This window comes from Protomyctophum bolini (assembly GCF_963924005.1).
Source record: "Protomyctophum bolini genome assembly, chromosome: 2".
NCBI classification, from domain to species: Eukaryota; Metazoa; Chordata; class Actinopteri; order Myctophiformes; family Myctophidae; genus Protomyctophum; species Protomyctophum bolini.
Window position 1 is genome coordinate 15673476 of NC_137863.1, and position 21958 is coordinate 15695433.

General features: G+C 41.3%; 1 protein-coding gene across 2 annotated transcripts in view; it reads left to right on the forward strand.

Moving 5' to 3' along the window:
• The window catches only part of LOC308332605 (rap1 GTPase-activating protein 1-like), a 95037-nt gene that overhangs the window by 67188 nt on the left and 5891 nt on the right, over positions 1-21958 (forward strand). For both annotated transcript variants that reach the window (XM_080788579.1, XM_080788578.1), the window contains 10 exons: positions 2393-2471; positions 2561-2614; positions 2716-2799; positions 2886-2986; positions 3525-3654; positions 15323-15478; positions 17249-17320; positions 17424-17510; positions 18258-18398; positions 20271-20399. In XM_080788579.1, coding sequence (XP_080644705.1) covers positions 2393-2471; positions 2561-2614; positions 2716-2799; positions 2886-2986; positions 3525-3654; positions 15323-15478; positions 17249-17320; positions 17424-17510; positions 18258-18398; positions 20271-20399 — 1033 coding nt within the window. The remainder of the gene's footprint in view (positions 1-2392; positions 2472-2560; positions 2615-2715; positions 2800-2885; positions 2987-3524; positions 3655-15322; positions 15479-17248; positions 17321-17423; positions 17511-18257; positions 18399-20270; positions 20400-21958) is intronic.

Sequence of the window (21958 nt, forward strand, 5' to 3'; positions counted from 1 at the left end):
ACAGATGATTGACGGTTGAGCTTTCACTCTTGTATCTTTCAAGGAGGCGAAAGTGTGCTGCCTGAATCATACTGAGCATTCTTCATGTAGTCACATTTGTCTCTGTCTGTCAATGTCACTCTCTGGCTTTGTTCCTATCAACTCGATGCACTCCAATGCACCTCAATCCCTCAGTCTCACCATTTTGTCATGGTGTGCTCTAACACAGGAGCTCCCACATTGTTCCTTCCAAGGACCCCCAAATAACCATAGCCTCTGGCTGCACTTTTTTTGAGTGGTGCAACCATTCCAAGGAACAGCAATGTCCGTGTTGACTATGATTACCAGTAGGGGCAAAAGTGGCGCTGTTGTGACAGAAACCGAGAGAGAGAGATAGTGCTGCACTGTTGCCTGCTAATGAGAGAGGGTGGGGGTGGGGGGGGAGGGGAGTTGCACCACTCAGTTCACACGGGTGTGATTTTTTTAATGTCAAAACGAAAAACTTCTAAAACGCCATCCTACAAGTTCACAACGTGTTGCATCTCAACGTGTTGCACCATGGAGACCTGTGCTCTATAGTAGCCAGCTGGAAACTAGCCATCATGAAGTGCCTGAAAGCACCTGACGTTACTGGACATCTGCCATGTCCAGCCTCATGGTGGTGTTTGTTAATCACTCCTCTTCCAGGGTCCAATCCAATATTAGCCTAGGGAAACAATAGCCTAAAGCTCCTTTGTAGCTATGAACGATAAAACGAGATAAACTTAATAATGCACAGGTTACCATAAACGATAAAACAAGATTGGCTAGATGAGCCTTAATTCAGAGTTTTTGGAGAAAAAAAAATCACCTTGTTTTCACTTCGTCCTTAGCTACCACCATCATCCATGGAAAGAACAGCCAAAATCCTAAATCCTCCCTTCACGCGCACGGCGCACGCGCACAATTGTTTTAGTGGCTTTATAGCTCATAATGGGACAAAGCATGATGTTCAGAGCTCAATAAAACATTAATTCGAGCTGCCGCTAAAGAAAACAACAATTCGGTAGCTAACATAGCTCTGCTCAGTAGAGCAGGGGCGATTTTTACTTTCGGTTTCAACATAACAACAAGAGCTCTTCCTCTCTGCTTATTTCGTCCATTTGCTCTGGCACTTTCCACCTACCGCCCCCTATCGCCCTTGGCTACAAAGGGTTAATTAACTTTTCTCTGAATTTAGAACCACTATACAAGCTTCAGACATAATCACGCCCACCCACACCTTCACCCATGTTCTGTGCTCACAAAACTGTGAAATACTCCACTCCTCCACATTCTGCTAATGACAGACCAGGAGAGAGGAGAGCTGCGCTCCATATAACCTGTGTATTAAATTTAGTACCCTAGAGTGCACTCCACATTGTAAAAGCTGTTTACTCTCCTTGGCGCATTAAAGCGGATGAGCGTGCAGCTATAGGCAACGGCCACCCTATCCACTCGCAGACAGTAGTAGTGTTCACGTTCACGTGGGTCAACCTCGTGCCCCGGCTTTCACACTAAAGCTCGAGTTATACGTAATTGTGCCGAGGGTGGAACCATGGCGCATGCATATAGCCGATACTATGCAATGTAAAGATGCTGTGCACAAAATAAACCATATTGCTCCTTGTGAGTCTGAGTTCGAATGTGACTCCCATGTTTTTAACTTATTTATTGAAATAAGAAATTTTAAAACAAATGCATTACTTTTCAAACAAGGCAGGGCTTGAGTGGGCTTGAGTGCCGTGCTGTTGATTCAGCACCGTCCGAGATGCATACCAATATAGGGTGGGAATCACTTATCTGTTTCAAAAGGCTGACCAACCGCTAAGTCAAGGCAATTTCACCCTGGAGCACAGTCAAGCATGTCAGTCATTGTGGATGTAAGCAGCACTGAGGATATTCAATGCCAACGTTTATATTGTGTATGCATTGTTGAAAGACAAGGACAAGCCTCTCTCTCGTAAAGATCGGTCAATATTCTATGCCTTCCATAGATTTTTCCCCCCTCTTTAAGTCCCCAGATAAAAAGTACTTGTCATCACTTTCTTTCTTTCACTTTAACTTTTCTGTAACACTGTTGTGCTTCTACTTGTTATTGTTACTTCCTTATTAAATGTTTGTGTACTGTGTTTGTGTACTGTGTAACGCTATAGCTGCTATGCAAGTGGCTTACAGCAGAAATTCGTAGACAACTGAGTGTGTGAGAGTCTGCAAAGGCAACATTTGAGAAAGATACTTTAGTGGGAGTGAGTAATAATAATTAGGAGCATTCCTTGCTCTCAATGTAATTTGCTCCCTGCAATTTGCATTGATAATAGGCTAATATCAAAGCCTTGGGGTGGGGTGACTTGAAACTAATAGAACAGAAACTAAACTGCGTTTTGTCTTTCAGGACAAAGTTAAAAACCTACCATGATGTGATTCCCATATCCTGCCTTACCGAGTTCCCCAATGTTGTTCAAATGGCCAAGGTAGGCGATTAGTAGTAAAAAGAAGAAGAAGAAGAAATTAAAAGATTTGGGAACATAAACTGAGCATACCTATGTTTGTTCTTTTGCAGCTTGTCTGTGAGGAAATAAATGTGGACAGATTATACCCCATCCTCTACCCAAAGGTAGCCATTCATTCTCACCTGACACGAGTTGTATAACCATTATCCTGCTACTCATTAATATCCACTCTTCAGACGTTTAACACGTTTAACACTGATTCCAGGCCTCAAGGCTCATTGTCACCTTTGACGAGCATGTGATCAACAACAACTTCAAGTTCGGGGTTGTTTATCAAAAGTTTGGTCAGGTGAGTGAGTGACACGTGAAATTGACTGTATTTTCTCCCCTTTTGATCTCCAATGTCATTGCAAAGCTATTCTCTTCTTCTTGCAGACATCAGAGGAGGAGCTGTTTGGAAACATGGAAGAAAGTCCTGCCTTTGTAGAGTTCTTAGAATTTCTGGGTCAGAAGATAGAACTCCATGACTTTAAAGGGTTAGTATGTTTGTGCGTGCGTGCTCGCATGTGTGACGAGTGACAAACATAAACATTCCATGTTTGGGACTATCCTGCAATGTGTAGGACAGGTCCTTATAGTACTTGTACTTTCCACCTCCTATCTTGAATTGTTTATATTAAAAATATATAAAAATGCTTTTCTGAAAAGCTAATGCTTTGCTCAAATCTAAACTGACACGGATACTTTCCCGGATTAAGCTTCCTTTAAACTAAAGGAATCCCTGCAGTAGTGCAGTGGACTTATCTTTAGGCTGGACGTGTATTAGAGTACAGTTCTGAGTCACTTGATTTGGATTTCTAGTGTGATATGATATTTACTAGTGTTTCAGACATTGTGATGGAGTAGGCAGATGAAGCACCCTTGGCAATCCTTCATTGATAGATAAGAATGATAATGGACCAGGCACTCCAAGCACTGGCACTTATGTTCCACTCCCAGTACTCTTGTATTCACGTCTCTTGATTGTATTTCATCTTACCCAGCTCTGTTTCACTTCTCGTTTCTCCTCTCCAGGTTCCGAGGTGGCTTGGATGTTGCCCACGGCCAGACAGGCATAGAGTCCTACTACACAAACTTCCACAATAAGGAGATAATGTTCCATGTTTCCACCAAGCTGCCCTACACAGAGGGAGACTCACAGCAGGTAAGATGATTGATTTGAGGTACAATTTGTCCTTTCTATTTAAACAGGGGATCCTTGGCCAAGAAAGCAAACAAGAAGGGATATCTGAAATTAACTTTTAAAATCACAAGGGATTAAGTGCTATTAGTTTAAGATGCAGATAGTATCTACAATTTGGCCACACCTCACTGGCAAGGGAGAACATTGCTATGATAGTGGAAAACATGACCACAATGCATAAGTGAGACAGTGGGCCATGAAAGGGGGACATCTATCTATAAATGCGCCATGTACAGTATATGTCTGTATGTCTGCAATCCAAGTAACTCGGAAACCGTTCGCCCCTCCGACTTCAAATTTGACACACACGTTCCACACCACCACAGGGAGTGTAGTGCCCGGTGTCAAGTCTGTCAGATCACCGGTTGTCCAGAACCACCACAAAAGCCTCTGCCTGGGTTCTGGACAGGGCTCATGCCCAGGCTCTGGGCAGCACTTTCAAAAGGCTTCAATTACAGCAATTACAATTACAACCCGGTAGCAAGAGACATTTTAGTTTGCCACATTGTGGAGTCATGTGAAAACTAATAAAGTAAAGTTAAAACTAATGTGTGTTGAGTCCCTAATCCTAACGAATTAGTGAATGACATGCAGTACGTGGCTAACTTATATTGGCTACATTTTCTATACACGCTTATTGCTTATGCTTGTATCCAAAACACTGACTCATATCTCAGTTACAGCTTTATGAGTCCTATTTGTATATGCACCTTTAAGTTGTTACACACATAGCACGTTGAGTGAGTTGAGTTTACTGACAGAAACATGTCAATAGTGGATTTGTTGTCCAAACCAAGCCTTGACAGAGACCTCTTATAACCGGAGGATAGCTGTCAGCACAGGTGCAAAATTGGTGAGTTCATCGTTATTTAATACAATTCGATATTTTGAGACACCTTTCTGTTTCATGAATGGGCTGGCTGTCAATGGAGCTTTGTTGCAAGTCCAACTAAGTTGCTAGCCTTCTCTGGTTTGTTGCCCCTCTCTCTGTGACTAAGACTAAGGCTTCAGTGTAAAGCTGTAAACTATGATTTAGTTCTCCGATGCTTCACTGCTTTCTTTCTGATCAATTTGATTTGACCTTTGCTACTCTTGAAAGAAGATCACGCTGCTGAGAAAGAGCGACACATGGGGGCATATAAACAACACCCATAGGGCATTATTCAAGAGGAGACAGTGTTATGGAAGGAATCAACAACAAATTCAAATAAATAGTAGTTTTTCAGTGATGAAATCTCTCCCTCCAAAAACAACAGGAAGGCTCCGCTCTCCTCAAAAACAGAAACATCATCAACACTCCCGTTATCTTACTGTCAATTCATCAGACCTGGTCAAATCACGTTGAGCTGTTTAGACGGAATCGAAATCATCAGATCCTGCTGAGTTGAACATGTGCATTAGTGCATTAGTGCATTACAACAAAAGTAGTAATAGTAATAACAATAGCAATAACAATAATAATGGTAATGGAAACAATGCCAATAATAATAATAATAATACATTTTATATAGCGTTTCTAGGTACTCAAAGTCGCTCTACACAGAAACAGAATAAAACCAACTTCATTGGAAATCATGATTAAGTAGTGAATGCAATAATAATAATATGATAATATATGATATCATGTGATATTATCTCAGCCATTTGCCCAGCATGTGTTGAGCTCATTATTAAGCAACTGCCCATGGCAGCGATCAGGCCCAGCAGCCCGTCTGCACAGAGACTGTGGGATGAGTGTTCTGTTGCCATCTGGACCCAGCAGGCCACCGTGTGGGTAAACATCAAGAATAACAGATAATGTGTTCAGGGATTGCGTCGAGGTAAGACACCACCTCCTCTGGCGCCTCGTGTTCTCATGCTGGCCCGGGAATGGATCTAGATAAGACCCCTCCCTTCCACCCTGAGCCAGTTTCTATATATGGTCTTAGAAAAATAAAATTGTCCAATGGAGAATAGACTGCCTATAGTGCCTACTCTGCCTAAATCTAATAGATACATAGTCCCCTCTTTACTTGGTGAAACGGACCTGTTTTCACATTCAGTTTTTGGCCTTCGACTTCAGCAAATGATTGAGGTTCACCAGGGGCCTTAGGCAGGTGGCTGATTGGGCCTTAGGCAGGTGGCTGATTCTCTGAGAGCAAACACAATGGTTTATTAAGAGGCAGCGGCTGTAAAGTAATTGGGCAGCAAACCAGAGAGGAATCATCCATAAATCGTCAGCATAAATAAATATAATTAAATCTATTTTGACGCACAGTGACCACATGAACAATGGGTACTGTGCCATTTTATGGGAGCACTTAGTTAATGCTGCCAGCTATTACGTCTGTCATCAACAGGTGCAAAGTGGGCTTATTATGGGGTGTATAATATTGCAGCGACAGGGAGCACATTCAGCATTATACTGCTGCAGAGCAGGTATTAAGCTGTGGAGGTCTTTCAACTGGGAGAGGAGAATGTACGCAGGAACTGTTTTCCATGGATAAGGAAGCACTGCCATTTATCATCCGACTGAAACGTAGATGTACAGTCTTGCAGTATATCGTCGTTGTCCGGTGGCAACCAATGGTTTTGGACATACAACCTAGATCACAATGCTTCGAGATGCGCCGTGAGCTTGTAGATCGGCTATTTTCACCATGTTTGTGCGACATTCTTGTATGATGATGAAGTAGACAGGGCATTCATTTATGAAAAAAACCCACTAATGGTTGAAATGTGAAGCTACAAGGTGTCTGCCCGACAGCTACAATATAAGTGTTTATAAATACACTAACAATAATTATAATGTAGGCCTACATATAAGTGTGTAATATAGAGCACTGTAGTATTAAAATATCTGATCAAACAGACATTTAATGTCTCACTGCCATTGACTCTCCACATTTCGGCATTACATTTAAAAAGACTAATGCATGAATTTTGTCCTTGTACGTTTATTGATTTTTAGACTGCCTTGCTGCACCATCTGCAGAATAATATTTTCCTGGCTGCCAGGCTAATAGCACTCATCATGACTCTTGCCCCATGTTCTGGTTCCTGGCTTGATGAGTAGCATAATAGAAAGAATCATTGTGAATCTGCTATGAAACAGGAGGCACTCTGGCTGAGGGAAGTAGGGATGCTAGGGGGGCTGCAGCCCCCCCCCCCCCCCCCCCCTTCGGACAGGAGGGGGGAAATAATCATTTTATTTGGCCTAATAAATATGCTGTATCACAGTATCAGCGCTTTTTCCTGGTTAGTTGCCTGTGTCCAGTTTGTTCATATAACTTGCGTGTGGAGAGGGAAAGTAAAAGCCACTTTTCCGCATGAAAATGCACATGCACGAGGCGCGTGCACGTGCATTTTACAGGGCGCACCCCCTCCTAAACGTTCAGCACCTCCTACTGTAAATATCTTCCCGCTGCCCTTAAGCACTTAACCAATTCTGCAAATGTATCATGCCATAAAAACAGGAAGTACTGTATACCTCAGCACAGATTGCTGAGGTATGTAATTTTGCCAGTGGACAGGGTAATTAGTTGGACAGGTAAACAGGGAAAGTGCATGCATCTGCTGTTTGTGTTAAAATAATATTTTAATCATCTTAAATTTTCCCATAGGGACACTTTTTTAAATTATGGAATGCATCATAAAAATCAATCAACTTCAAAGTGTTAAGATCATTTTCCAGCAGTTTAAGCACATGAGAGAAATAAAACAAGGTGCAGTGTTTTTTTAATCAGATCCCGTGTATGGAAGATGCCAACATCTGTAATTCCAGCATTGTGGGTTGACACTAGTGACATGACATTTGTCCATCATGCTTTAATGAAAATGATTGAAAAGCGTTATTTCTATCATAAATTTGACAACAAAGTCAACAATGTCTTGCTCTCATTGTGTGTGTGTGTGTGTGTGTGTGTGTGTGTGTGTGTGTGTGCGTTTGTTCCTCCGTCATAATGGGGACACATGCTTGTTTACACAGTCACCTACAGAGGACCTCAAACAGTATGGGGACAAATGTGTAGGTCCCCATAACACAAATCATTCAGGAGGTAGGGGAGAGGTTGCTGATGTGTCTGGTGTAATTTTTTTAGCAAGTCCCATAAAACATGTTTTCATGTTCATGAACACACACACACAGTTCATGACAAGTGTGTGTCTAATGGGGACATCCCCCAGCAGGCGATAGTTGGTACTGCAGTGTGTGTGTGAGAGTGTGTGTGAGAACACAAAAACACTACTAGCCAATCACAGATCAGAGATTTACATAAGTTTACATAAGCTCAAACCAGCGTTACGGGGACCGTAGCTAAGTTTGATCAACTGAACACATTTTGAATGGTGCACTACATTACAGGAGTTTTCACTGGGGGGGTCTCTCTGTACAGTACAGTACAGTACAGTGGAATGTAGTACAGTACAGTACAGTACAGTACAGTACAGTACAGTACAGTGGATAACAGTACTGTACAGTACATTACAGTACAGTGGAATACAGTACAGTACAGTATTGCCAAAATATGTATAGAGTCAATTTGTATTGGTGTTGGGGAGGGGGGCGGGGCGGGGGTCACGAGACATGGTCAAAGCATTGCCTGGGGGTCCCCAGCCAAAACACATTGAAGAACACAAGATCACCCCTGTCAATGATTAATATGGAGCAATGTGATTATAAGTGTAATAATGTAATAAGAGTAATAGTGTAATAAGTGCAATAGTGAAATAATTGTAATAAGTGCAATAGTGAAATAATTGTAATAAGTGTATTAGTGGAATAAGAGTAATAGTGTAATAGTATAATAAGTGTAATAGTTTATCACGTGTAGTAGAGTAATAAGTGTAATAGAGGGATAGTGTAATAGGCTAATAAGTGTAATAGTAGAATAGCGTAATAGTGTAATAATTGTAATAGTGTAATAAGTGTAATAGTGTATTAAGTGTAATATAGTAATTGTAATAAGTGTACTAGTGTAATAGCATAATATGTGTTATAGTGTAAAAAGTGTACTAGTGTAATAGCATAATATGTGTTATAGTGTAAAAAGTGTACTAGTGTAATAGCATAATATGTGTTATAGCGTAAACAGTGTACTAGTGTAATAGTGTAATAATTTAATATGTGTAATAGTGTAATAGTAAGTGTAATGGTACAGTACAGTACAGTACAGTACAGTACAGTACAGTACAGTACAGTACAGTACAGTACAGTACAGTACAGTACATACCAGTGGAGTGCAGTACAGTGGAATGTAGTACAGTACAGTACAGTACAGTACAGTACAGTACAGTACAGTACAGTACAGTACAGTGGATAACAGAACAGAACAGTACAGTACAGTACAGTGGATAACAGTACAGTACAGTACAGTACAGTACAGCGTATTACAGTACAGTATATAACAGTGCAGTACAGTGGATACCAGTACAGTGGATAACAGTACAGTGCAGTGCAGTACAGTACAGTGCAGTGCAGTGGAGTGGAGGGCAGTGCAGCGCAGCACAGTACAGTACAGTGGAGTGCACATTCGACCTCACATTCCGACCACTGTCTTGTGCAGAGATATGTCAGGACTGTTCAAAGCAGCTTTTTCAGAGTGCGTTAAAGTCGCCCATGTAGACAGTGAAACCAAACATTGTCATATTTAATAATACCATTAATTTAATACTATTGTATACTTGATACTAAAAACCATCTACTTAATTTGCAATTGATGAGCCTACATTGCAACCGGATTTAGCAAAAGGACATAGATCAGAATGTACCAAAAATAGCGTTAACTTATTATTTTTGTCCATCTGTACTGTGCAAGCTTTATTGATTATCCTTGGGAAATTCAGGTGCCATACATATTGATATCAATGTTGATACATATTCCTAAATAGTCGCTTCCCTGCATGTTGTGGTGGGGTTGGTGACTAGCAGGTTCAGGAAAGTATAAGACAAAGTATAAGGGTAATAAACAGAGGAAGAACATAATTATGCAAGGAGAAGAGAAACCTCACCTCAAGTCTCTTTGCTGTGAGACATCTTACCAGGTGAAAATTTGAGCTACAACCATGGAAACTGACTGGCCATGGCGGACTAAGGTGAGGACATGTTCTCAAACATATAAGCCTGACTTACTTATTTATATTCAAAGTGAGATTGTTGCAGTAGAGGAAATGTAATCCAAATCTTTGTAGTTGTGCTCTAGAGAGGTTTGTGGAGAGGTTTTCAGCAACACAGCATGCCTTTTCCACTTGTACCCCACTTTTATTTAAATGTCCTAATCAGTGTAACATAAGTAGGCCTCACGTGGTCCCTGTGTTGCACATTAGCATGGGGTCCCCAATATGCATGTTTTAAGATGTGTGTGTATTTATGCAAGCTTGTAGGCAGAATAATTGAAACTTCAGAATACATGTATTTATATGTCCCCATGATGCACATTAGCTTAAAGTGTGTTATATATATCACAAAAAAGTGTGTTATAAATACCTACTATCTAACAAAATGGTATATTGGACTACATCAGGATGTTGTAATACTAGTAACATTATCTTACATGAGTCATTTCGAAACTTTCAATAAGTGCATTCAACATTGATAGTCAAGTGCACTACTTTCACATGCCTACATCTTGTCTTTTAAATATTCAATGAATCTTATTCTAAACAGATGTTGAATGCAACATTCCTTTACTGGGGCTTATCAGGCTTAACATTATGGTAATGTTTTGGGCCAGGCCAAGCCTTGGGCTGGACCAGTTTGGGTCCAGGCTTTAATTGTCAGGCCCGTTGAGAACTCTAACAGCATGTATGTTCCCTTGACGCACATTGGCCTAAAGTAAAGGGCATTAAAAGTCTAAATATTGTACATCACATAACTGAAAGTGTGTACTGAATACCTACTGTCCAACATCATTTGTTTCTTTTAATGTCCTAATATCTAGTAATATCAGTTTAACAAGTGCACCTCACGGGGTCCCCAAAATGCATGTTTTTAGATGTGTGTATTTATGCAAGATAGTAGGCGGAATAATTTAAACTTCAGAAGACATATATGTCCCCATGATGCACATTAGCACGGGGTCCCCAATATGCATGTTTTAAGATGTGTGTGTGTGTGTGTGTTTATGCAAGCTTGAAGGCAAAATAATTTAAACTTCAGAAGAGATGTCCCCATGATGCACATTTAGCACAGAGTCCCCAATATGCATGTTTTAAGATGTGTGTGTGTGTGTGTGTGTGTGTGTGTGTGTATTTATGCAAGCTTGAAGGCAAGATAATTTAAACTTCAGAATACATGTGTGTGTGTATTTATATGTCCCCATGATGCACATTAGCTTAAAGTGTGTTATATATATCACAAAACTGAAAGTGTGTTCTAAATACCTACTATCTAACAAAATGGTATATTGGACTACATCAGGATGTTGTAATACTAGTAACATTATCTTACATGAGTCATTTCGAACTCGCTTTTATCCAAAGAAACTTTCAAAGTGCATTCAACATTGATAGTCAAGTGCACTACTTTCACATGCCTACGTCTTGTCTTTTAAATATTCAATGAATCTTATTCTAACCAGATGTTGAATGACATGCCTGCAACATTCCTTTACTGGGGCTTATCAGGCTTAACATTATGGTAATGTTTTGGGCCAGGCCAAGCCTTGGGCTGGACCAGTTCGGGTCCAGGCTTTAATTGTCAGGCCCGTTGAGAACTCTAACAGCATGTATGTTCCCTTGACGCACATTGGCCTAAAGTAAAGGGCATTAAAAGTCTAAATATTGTACATCACATAACTGAAAGTGTGTACTGAATACCTACTGTCCAACATCATTTGTTTCTTTTAATGTCCTAATGTCTAGTAATATCAGTTTAACAAGTACACCTCACGGGGTCCCCAAAATGCATGTTTTTAGAGGTGTGTATTTATGCAAGATAGTAGGCGGAATAATTTAAACTTCAGAAGACATATATGTCCCCATGATGCACATTAGCACGGGGTCCCCAATATGCATGTTTTAAGATGTTTGTGTGTGTGTGTGTGTGTTTATGCAAGCTTGAAGGCAAAATAATTTAAACTTCAGAAGAGATGTCCCCATGATGCACATTTAGCACAGAGTCCCCAATATGCATGTTTTAAGATGTGTGTGTGTGTGTATTTATGCAAGCTTGAAGGCAAAATAATTTAAACTTCAGAATACATGTGTGTGTATTTATATGTCCCCATGATGCACATTAGCTTAAAGTGTGTTATATATATCACAAAACTGAAAGTGTGTTCTAAATACCTACTATCTAACAAAATGGTATATTGGACTACATCAGGATGTTGTAATACTAGTAACATTATCTTACATGAGTCATTTCGAACTCGCTTTTATCCAAAGAAACTTTCAATAAGTGCATTCAACATTGATAGTCAAGTGCACTACTTTCACATGCCTACGTCTTGTCTTTTAAATATTCAATGAATCTTATTCTAACCAGATGTTGAATGACATGCCTGCAACATTCCTTTACTGGGGCTTATCAGGCTTAACATTATGGTAATGTTTTGGGCCAGGCCAAGCCTTGGGCTGGACCAGTTCGGGTCCAGGCTTTAATTGTCAGGCCCGTTAAAAACTCTAACAGCATGTATGTTCCCGTGACGCACATTGGCCTAAAGTAAAGGGCATTAAAAGTCTAAATATTGTAGATCACATAACTAAAAGTGTGTACTGAATACCTACTGTCCAACATAATTAGTTTATTTTATTGTCCTAATGTCTAGTAATATCATGTACACCTCACGGGGTCCCCAAAACGCATGTTTTATGGTGTGTGTGTGTATTTACGCAAGCTAATAATTCAAACTTCAGTAGACATTTATGTCCCCATCATGCACATTAACATGGGGTCCCCAAAAGGCATGTTTTAAGTTGTGGATATGTGTGTGTATTTAAGCAAGCTTGTACCCTGAATAAATTAAACTTCAGAAGACGTCTGTCCCCGTCATGCATTTTAGCCTAAATTGTATTAAAAGTCTTCATAGACCACATACAAAATGTGTTTGAATGCCTACTGTCCAACATACTGGTGTATTGGACTAAATCAGGATGTTGAAATACTAGTGATATTATTAAACGTACAATAAGTGAATTCAACAACAGTAGTCAAGGGTACTACCTTCACATGCCTACCTCTTGTCTAAAATATTCAATGAATCTTATTCTTCACAGATGTTCTACGACGTGTGTGTATGTGTGCACCAGGGGATGGAGCCTGCCCCACAGACACGCATGGCTCCAGCAAACCACCACAAAGAGTTCACTGACTCAACTGACAAATTACTGTGCTTACCAAGCACCAAGACGTTAAGGTATCTATTCAGTTCATCTGAAGACAGTGAACAAGAAGATCCTCTTTCACCAAAGTTGAGGAGGACCAAAAGCTTTCATGGCTCTGATGAACTCTTTGATTCAACTCCAGACAGTGAACAAGATGATGTTATTTCATCACAGTTGAGGACCAAAAGCTTTGATGACTCTGAAATATTGTATTCAACACCAGACAGTGGAGAGGAATATGTCCCAAACTCCAGTGAGCACAGTGCCTCAGAATGTAGTGACTCAATCCCTATAATAAAGAAAGCTCATCGAGAGGAATATGTCCCAAACAACAGTGAGCACAGTGCCTCAGATTGTAGTGACTCTATTCTAGGGATTAAAGAAATGAAGAAAGCTCATCAAGAAAGATCAATCACTGGAGACGATGATGATGCGTAACTTATTAACGTTTGGAAAAATATTATTTTGTTTTGAATCAAGGATGTTGCTCTATCAAATAAATCATGGCATAACATTATAATGGGCTGTATTCCTTGTGAATACATTACATGCATGTTGCATTCTAAATTGGAGACTTTCTACAAAATTTGGGACCCTTATTTGAATCATATTGGAACCACACTGTCTGCCACGATACTTGGAGGTTTTCCGTACCAACCTTAGATATCTTATATGCCAGCATTCTTCCCTAGTGGGTGCTCTGCTTTGGGTGGGGGCTTGTCTGCCCTTTGGGTATGGGGGAATGGTCGCCCGGGCAGGGGTCTCGATGCGTTGCATCGGGGCCGCTTCTTGGGGCGGTGGCCCTGCCGCCTGGAGGGGTGGCGGTTGTCGCCTTTGAGTGGAGCATGCATGGGTCTGCTCTTGTTGTAATGATTTGGTGCCTATGATAACTATTGTCTGCCTTTTTAATATATGTATTAATGTACTGTATGGAGGTATTCCCTGATAGGGAGTCTATAAAAATTTGAAAGTCACTTATGTCATTATGTCATTATGGTTCATTGTCCTTGTCATGTCTTTGTATATTCAATCTTTTTATTTATAATAGTGTTGTGCCTGAGCTGTTTTTGTTTTTGTTTTCTTTTGTTTGTTATTATGTTCTTGTTGTGTAATGTCTGTTTGTCTTTAAAAAAACAATAAATATACTTTATAAAAAAGAAAAAAGCATTGTCATTTTTTTCCTACTATGTTTACCTTATTCTTTCCATCCACACACACACCACACCATGTTCCACACATCCATCACCACCACACCACTGATCACTGACTCCACACCTCATAGTTGTCCTCTTTAAGTTGTAATGTTAAGGCCTGCATAATAAATACAGTTTATTACACTGTTGCTCTGTCTCCTGCATCCCAATGTTTGACATGGCCAAGAGCCAGCTATGACAAATGGTCAGCTATTTTTCAATAGCTGACATTAAAAAGAATGGTAGCAGTGAAAAGCTAAGGTGATGTGTCACGCGTTCCTAATGGTTTAAGTAAAACATTCAGGTCATATACATGTCTGTTGAGTTCCTGAAAATAGACAGTTGATATTGCCCTACGTTATTATGGCCAATACATCTTGTCTGTTTTTTTATTCATTACAAAAGGATCTACATGCATACATCATTCAGTGCATTTAATGTTCAACACAATTATATTGTAAAGATAATGTCAAGTATCAATCCAGTAAAATCTAGTGAACATATTATATGCTCTTTCCTCAAAGCATCCAGTGCCCAGCTGTCTTCTCTAGCCTCTCCTGTGAGACAGACTCAGACAGTTTGAGGGTTATGTTACAGGGTCCACTCTGAATCTGTAAGTCTGTATCTGTACGCCAAGCTTCCTGCATAAAATTCAGTATGAAACTGATTAGATGTCCCCAGGACATTGAGTCCCCATTTTGGTGTAAAAAAACAGGTGTGTGATTTATGCAAATTAAGTCCCCACAATCGACGGATTAATATAGGTCCCCAAGATGCATGGTCAGGACAAGTCTGTGAAATTACTTCATCCAATCTAGAATCTGAGGTGATAGTTGTGTTAAAGATTTTTTTTTTAACTTGCCTGATTTTTTTCAGGCCTGTGGGACCACTGGAAAGTGGTGTCCCCAAGAGTGATGGCCCTGCTGTTGGTTCCCACACTTCATGGAAACCAACATGTGTGTGTGTGTGTGTGTGTGTGTGTGTGTGTGTGTGTGTGTGTGTGTGTGTGTGTGTGTGTGTGTGTGTGTGTGTGTGTGTGTGTGTGTGTGTGTGTGTGTGTGTGCAAATAATTTCTCTGGGATGAATTAAATTGCTCCCTCCTGAGATGTGGTTTGTTTTATTGTGCCATCCAGCTGCAGAGGAAGCGACACATAGGCAATGACATCGTGGCCCTGGTGTTTCAGGAGGAGAACACGCCCTTCGTGCCAGACATGATCGCCTCCAACTTCCTACATGGCTACGTGGTGGTGCAGGTGGAGAATGCGTGTTCGGACAATGTCACCTATAAGGTAATCGCTTTGCCTTTAAGCCATTTAAACCGGGAATGCATCTGTGTCGTTTTAGATTTCATACGTTAGCTTAAAGGTTTCATGACATACATTTTCATTTATATATATATATATATATATATATATATATATACATATATATATATTTGGACTCTACGGGAGTCGAGTAGACAAGGCATGAACAAATGCCTAATGACTGTGACCTTTAAGAATAATCGATACAGACAAATGAAAGACACAGGTTATTTTCGGATACCTTGTTTTCTGATTTGCAAACGATATAATTATATTGATGTCTCAAAAGAGCATAATAACACTTTGTGCTGGGGTGCCTCTGAATTTCTGAGAGGGCAGTATCGTGAGAATACTGCCTTTTGATCAGTCACAGTCACAAGTGAATGAAACGCAACAGCCCAGCTTTAATGAAAGGTAGAGATTGTGGACTCCTACAAGTTCCTTGGTGTACACTTGAACAAAGACCTGGACTGGAGAGACAATACAGAGGCTGTATACAAAAAGGGTCAGAGCAGACTGTACCTCAGACTGAGGAGGCTCAAGTCCTTTGGTGTGTGTAGCAGGCACCCCTCTTATTGAGCTCAACAAGCTCAATAAGATCATAAAGAAGGCCAGCTCTGTTGTTGGCCTCCGAATGGAGAGCCTGTAGTCAGTCGCGGAGAGGAGAGGAGGATCGGGGACAAACTGAACTCCATGCTGGCTAATCCCTCCCACCAATTCCATGGTGTGCTGCAGGATAGGATGAGCACTTTCAGCCGTAGGCTCACACTCCCCCCGAGGATGCACACGGAACGATACAGACTCTTTCATGCAAACTGCGACTATACAATGCGAATGCATAAGAACTGCAAATGGCATATGGTCCTTGGTGGTCCTGGTCTTGTGTGCTTATGTCCATTTGTGTCTGTTTTGTGTTCTTCTGTCTGTCCAGTTGTTTTAGCTTTTATGTGTCACATTGTGCTGTTGGAACGCTTCAATTTCCCCTCGGGGATTAATAAAGTATATCTCATCTCATCTCATCTCATCTCAAAGTGCAGTAGCCTATTATGCTCAAGGTGAAACTGAGATAATTGGCTTTAAAGTTTTTCAACTGGCCAGCCAAATGGGTTATAGGTATAAAAGTGATATGTATCTATAAATGCGCCACGTCACTGTAATCAGGACTATGTCTGTAATCTGTAATCGGTCTCCCCACAACTTCAATTTTGCCCAGGCTTCGGACAGGGCCCAAATCCAGATCACCCCTAGCCCTAGATCTCCATAGCTGGCCTGTTCTGACATCCCAATGATGTTATTACGGTAGGAATAAAGGGAAAAAGAGAGACAGATACAGAAATCTCCATATATGGGCATAAAAGGGACACAGACAGATGGGTGGAACGGGTACTCTGACACGTGTACTACGGGTATTGCATAGCCGGGTAGGGCTTGGATGTCCAACTTCCATCGTTACCGACTCGTTGCTCTACAGCCAGGCACCGGTCTAGTTACTTTCATTATGCATGATGTAATTCTCATGCCCAAAACGTTGAATTGCTGATTTGGCCCTTGACCTCCAAAATCTAGTTACTGCACACTACCTTGATTTTGAGTTAGGTTTTGTAGTTTCTGTGCCTTTTCTCTAAAACAAAATTAAACTCTGATATTTTGTCACAAGATATAACAGACACAAATTTCGACCAAACATGTAGTTACTGCATTGGCTTTGTAGGGCAGTATAAGCTACCGTCGTTTGACCTCTTCCTTGCCCTTCAGGTGTCGGTGACAGCGAGAGATGATGTGCCTTTCTTCGGGCCCGCTCTGCCAGACCCCGCCATCTTTAAAAAGGTCAGAGATTGTTTTACAAAGCAGATGATGTCATAACAAAATGCGGTAAAACTTTATTCACTTGCTCTTGACTTCTTTCACCTCCCGGTGTTGTCGTCCACAGGGCCCTGAATTCCACGAGTTCCTCTTCACTAAGCTTATCAATGCGGAGTATGCTTGCTATAAGGCTGAGAAGTTTGCCAAGCTGGAGGTGAGAAGAACCCTTTTCCACCAAAATAACTTTGGTTCTAGAACTGGTTCCGTCCTAGATACTTGGAACCGTGGCGCTTTCACGGACTGGCGGCCATTTTTTGTTTCACTACTCTTCTGCTATGTTCAGCCAGGGAGCAGAACTGTTACACACACACTTATATAGTTCAAACAAATGGGCTCTATGCACACACGACATATTGGAAAGAAATTGGGCCCCTTCACAGGTGCTACCGATGATACCATTGTGGTCAATTAATGCAGTCAGGGTGCTGATATCGTGCATGTTGGCTCACTGGAATCACACTGCTACACAAGTGGGTCTCAAAGTGTCCTTATGTTCCAAATGTCTCTGTATGGGCCTGTAACTCTGAGAGTCTACAAATGGAACCCATAACTCTCAGAGTTATGGGGGTCCTTGAAATTAAAAGGTTTGAAAACCTCTGTACACTAAATGGAAGCCTTAATTAGTATAATCGGTAACACCTGAAGGAAGTAGTGAAGCGTCCCAGAAGTTATTGTGTGTGCAAACTGCCCATTCTTTTATTTATTTTTCAAGATATATTTGGGGCTTTTTGCCTTTATTGATAGATTAACAGTAGTTTGACAGGAAACGGGGAGAGAGATGGGGGGAAGACACGCAAAGGTCGAACCTGCGACACGCTGTCAGGCTGGATTACCAGCCTAGGTGCCTGGGCCAGGCCATAGAGCCCATTCTTAGCACTGCGTGTGTGTTGTGGTTGGCCAGGAGCGTACGCGGTCGGCCCTGCTGGAGACGCTGTACGAGGAGCTGCATATCCACAGCCAGTCCATGATGGGCCTGGGAGGAGACGAGGACAAACTGGAGAACGGAGGAGGAGGGGGAGGGGGATTCTTCGAGTCCTTTAAGGTAATGCGCATGCAGCCCCCATCCCACATTTGATGTGGGACGTGCTAAATGGCGCTAATTGGCGGCTAACTATATTCTGCAAGTCTGCATGTTTGAGAGCGAGAGAATGCTGACTGAGAAAATGGTCTTTGATCTTTGTTTGTTGTTTTTTTTCTTCTTGGTTTGGGATTCTGGGTAATCACACATGAGAAATGAGTTCACGTCTGCAGTTTTGTGGGGGGGAAAAAGGAACATTTTATTGCCGGCAGCGCAAAAGACAAACAACAGCATGATCCCAGTAGACAAGATACGATGTATTGAAGGCAAAATGTCAAAGTGAGGAGTGAAGACTAAAGTGTCTTTTCTATTTGAGCAGCACTCGGAATAAATGAGAGCCAGCTCTTGAGTTATAGATTCAGCCTGCAGGTTAAATTATGAACATTTATGGGACAATAGAGGGTGTCACCCCTGTTGTGCTCAAGTGACAGCCAGTGTGTGTGTGTGTGTGTGTGTGTGTGTGTGTGTGTGTGTGCGTGTGTGCGTGTGCGCGTGCGCGTGCATCAGACACTAGGGGAATATCCCACCATTAGCCTGTGTTATTATACATAATAGTTGCGTGTTAGGATGTTGCAACATGACACGTTGGTGTGAGCTTGTAGATGTGCTATTTTCAATGACTTTCAAGTTTCAACACAACTATAAATCGGGCTGCCTTTACACCGACTGTGGGTGCTTCACCATCAGTAGCCATTATGACGGTGGAGTGTGGCCCCAAACACAGAGTTATGGCAACTGGAGCTGTGGTTATTATCATGCACGCCTGATGAACAGTTCAATGACCCTTCGTTAGCAAGGATGATGATGATGCTTGCATGGCTCCCTGTGGACATAGATATTATTTTTCTCCTCTCTCTACATGTATCCCTTTCCTCTACTTAACACACTCTCTCTCTACATACACCTCTTCAGTATATCTCCCATCATACGATGTTACTGTATGGATATACTCTTTGCCCCCCCCCTCTCGATCTCTCCCTCTCTTTCGCTCGTCTCTATCAACTCCACCTCCCACGAGAGAGGCAATACCACTGTAGTATGCATTTACCCCTGGCCTTTGTCCAGATCATAAATGAAGGCGGCAGAAGAAGCACACAGGCAGCACGCACACACGCACGCACGCACACACACACACACACACACACACACGCACGCACGCACGCACGCACGCACGCACACGCACACGCACACGCACACGCACACACACACCCTCAGAGCTTCTTTGAAGCTGTCACTCTGACGCACCGGCTGAAACTCTCTCACTGCGTTCCTCTCATGCTGCCTGCTGCTCGTTCACCCTCTCTATCCGATTGTTCTGCACTGCCCCTCAGTGTTTAAGATGTGTTCCTGCATGCTTTGCACACACATACAATTACACACACGCACGCACCTGATATACACGCATGCACAAGCATCCATAAACATGCACTCTTCTAAAAAACACACTTATTTGTAGTCAACGGCATTCATAAAAAGAAGCTTGACAGGGTCTTCAGTCTGTGTTAGCAGGTGCGCTAAACATAATATGATTATCTAAGAGAACTACCAAACAAATATTTCCATGCATGTTTAAAAATAAAAAAGATATTCCTTCACTACAGTATGTTGACATACATTAGACCTTTGGATAAATCCATCTAAAATATATATTTACATTTTTGTTACTGCATTTTTGTAACTACAAAATATTGGCAAAACATGTAAATGTTTTGCTGAAATAATTTGTTAATGGTAAGAACTATTCATCTACAATAGATGTGTGGTATGGGTAAAACAAATGTCAGTATGGAAGGCATCGCACTGACAGGTGTCTCCTCCTCGTCTCTCTGTGTGTAGCGGGTGATCCGCAGCAGAAGCCAGTCTATGGACGCCATGGGCCTCAGTAACAAGAAGTCACACACAGTCTCTACTAGTCACAGTGGCAGCTTTACGCACAACCCAGAGAGTCCCAAAACCCCAGGGATAGTAAGTACTGTAGCCCCAGGCTCCTGGTTCAGCCGAGGCTAGGGCTGGGCCATTTCATCAAAACCCACATTTGGAACTTCTAACCTGCTTGTAGGTTAATCGAATTGAGAAGCAGGTTTTCTTTCCTGACCTTTCATATCAGCGAAACAAAATTTGAATCGATTTTTTTCCTTCTAATTAACCACTTTAAGTCCTGTATTATACTTACTTGTACAATGGTGGCGTGTGAAAATAGCCGATCTGTAAGCTCACAATGCTTCTCAATGTGACACATTGTGAGCTTGTAGATCTGTTATTTTCACTTTAAAAAACAAAGATCGTTCATTAATCGTAATGGAGGCAAAAGTTTGAAATGACCGTGATTTTGATTTGAAGTCGTATATCGCCCAGCCCTAACTGAGGCCTGCACACACAGGAACACCCACACACGAACATAAACACACTTAGGTGCACACATACTGTATGTGAATGCATGCACATAGAGTTACACACTACCCTTACATATGCCAATGCTGCCTTTCGCTTGTGTAGAAAACATGTCACACTTTCAATAATCACCATTTTAGTCCTGCTTGCACCACAAGAATGTTCACCACCCACATAACCACTTATCTTCATCCTTGCTTTATACTAATTAATTCATTGATTGTATTGCAGTTATTAATTATTTTTGTTTCTCTTAACAAATTAACTGTGTAATCCCTGCAGTGGTTGCTGAATTTCTCATTGTAATAAACATAACAAAACAAAATAAACGTAGGGTGGATGAAAAGAAAAGGCGCATCTCTTGTGGAATTAAGTCCTCCCTAGTGAGATCCAGTGTAGTTTGTGACTCCTTGAGTTGAGGTTAGCGTAGCTGCTGTCTGACTACCCAGAGTCCCTCCCTCCTTAACAGTTGCTTTTGCATGATGATGACTAAGACTTCCTCTTGCATCTGAAGACCTATCTGTGCACTTCCCTATGTTCTCCCTGCATGTTTGGCTTGGCTGTAAACTAGTAAGCATGGCTAAGTAAAGCCTTTAATGAAAGAGGATGTAAAGCTGGGGTATAGTGTCCTTTTAATTCAATCAGAATCCCCACCACCCGTGACCCAAACAAATTCTGGAACTCCAACAAGGAACAGGACAGGATTTTCTAAATCATACTAATACTAAATCATTGTTCATGGGTCTAAGTCTTCAAATCATTACCAGTCCTCCTACCATAAACCCTTTCTTATTGCCCCATGTCCTTCTTCCTCTTGCATCGCTAAATAGAATTGTTTCCTCTCAGGGCAGATACTGACAACATGGCTGCTTAGCTTTGTGGTGTTCTGACTCCAGCTGTTCCCTCTTGTGCCTCCAGCCTGCTCTAACTCTGAACTGACTCTCATTGTGTCAGTGGTTCTCAACCTTTTCATATTTGAACTAAATGCTCATAACTTGCATTGTGAGGAATTTTTGCCTCTTATTTATATTATTTGACAATTTGCCCAATGTTTGACCAGTTTTTATAGAATAATTTGTTGATTACTTTTGACGCAGAAATCCTATTTTTATTTTAGCACATCATCTGGGGAG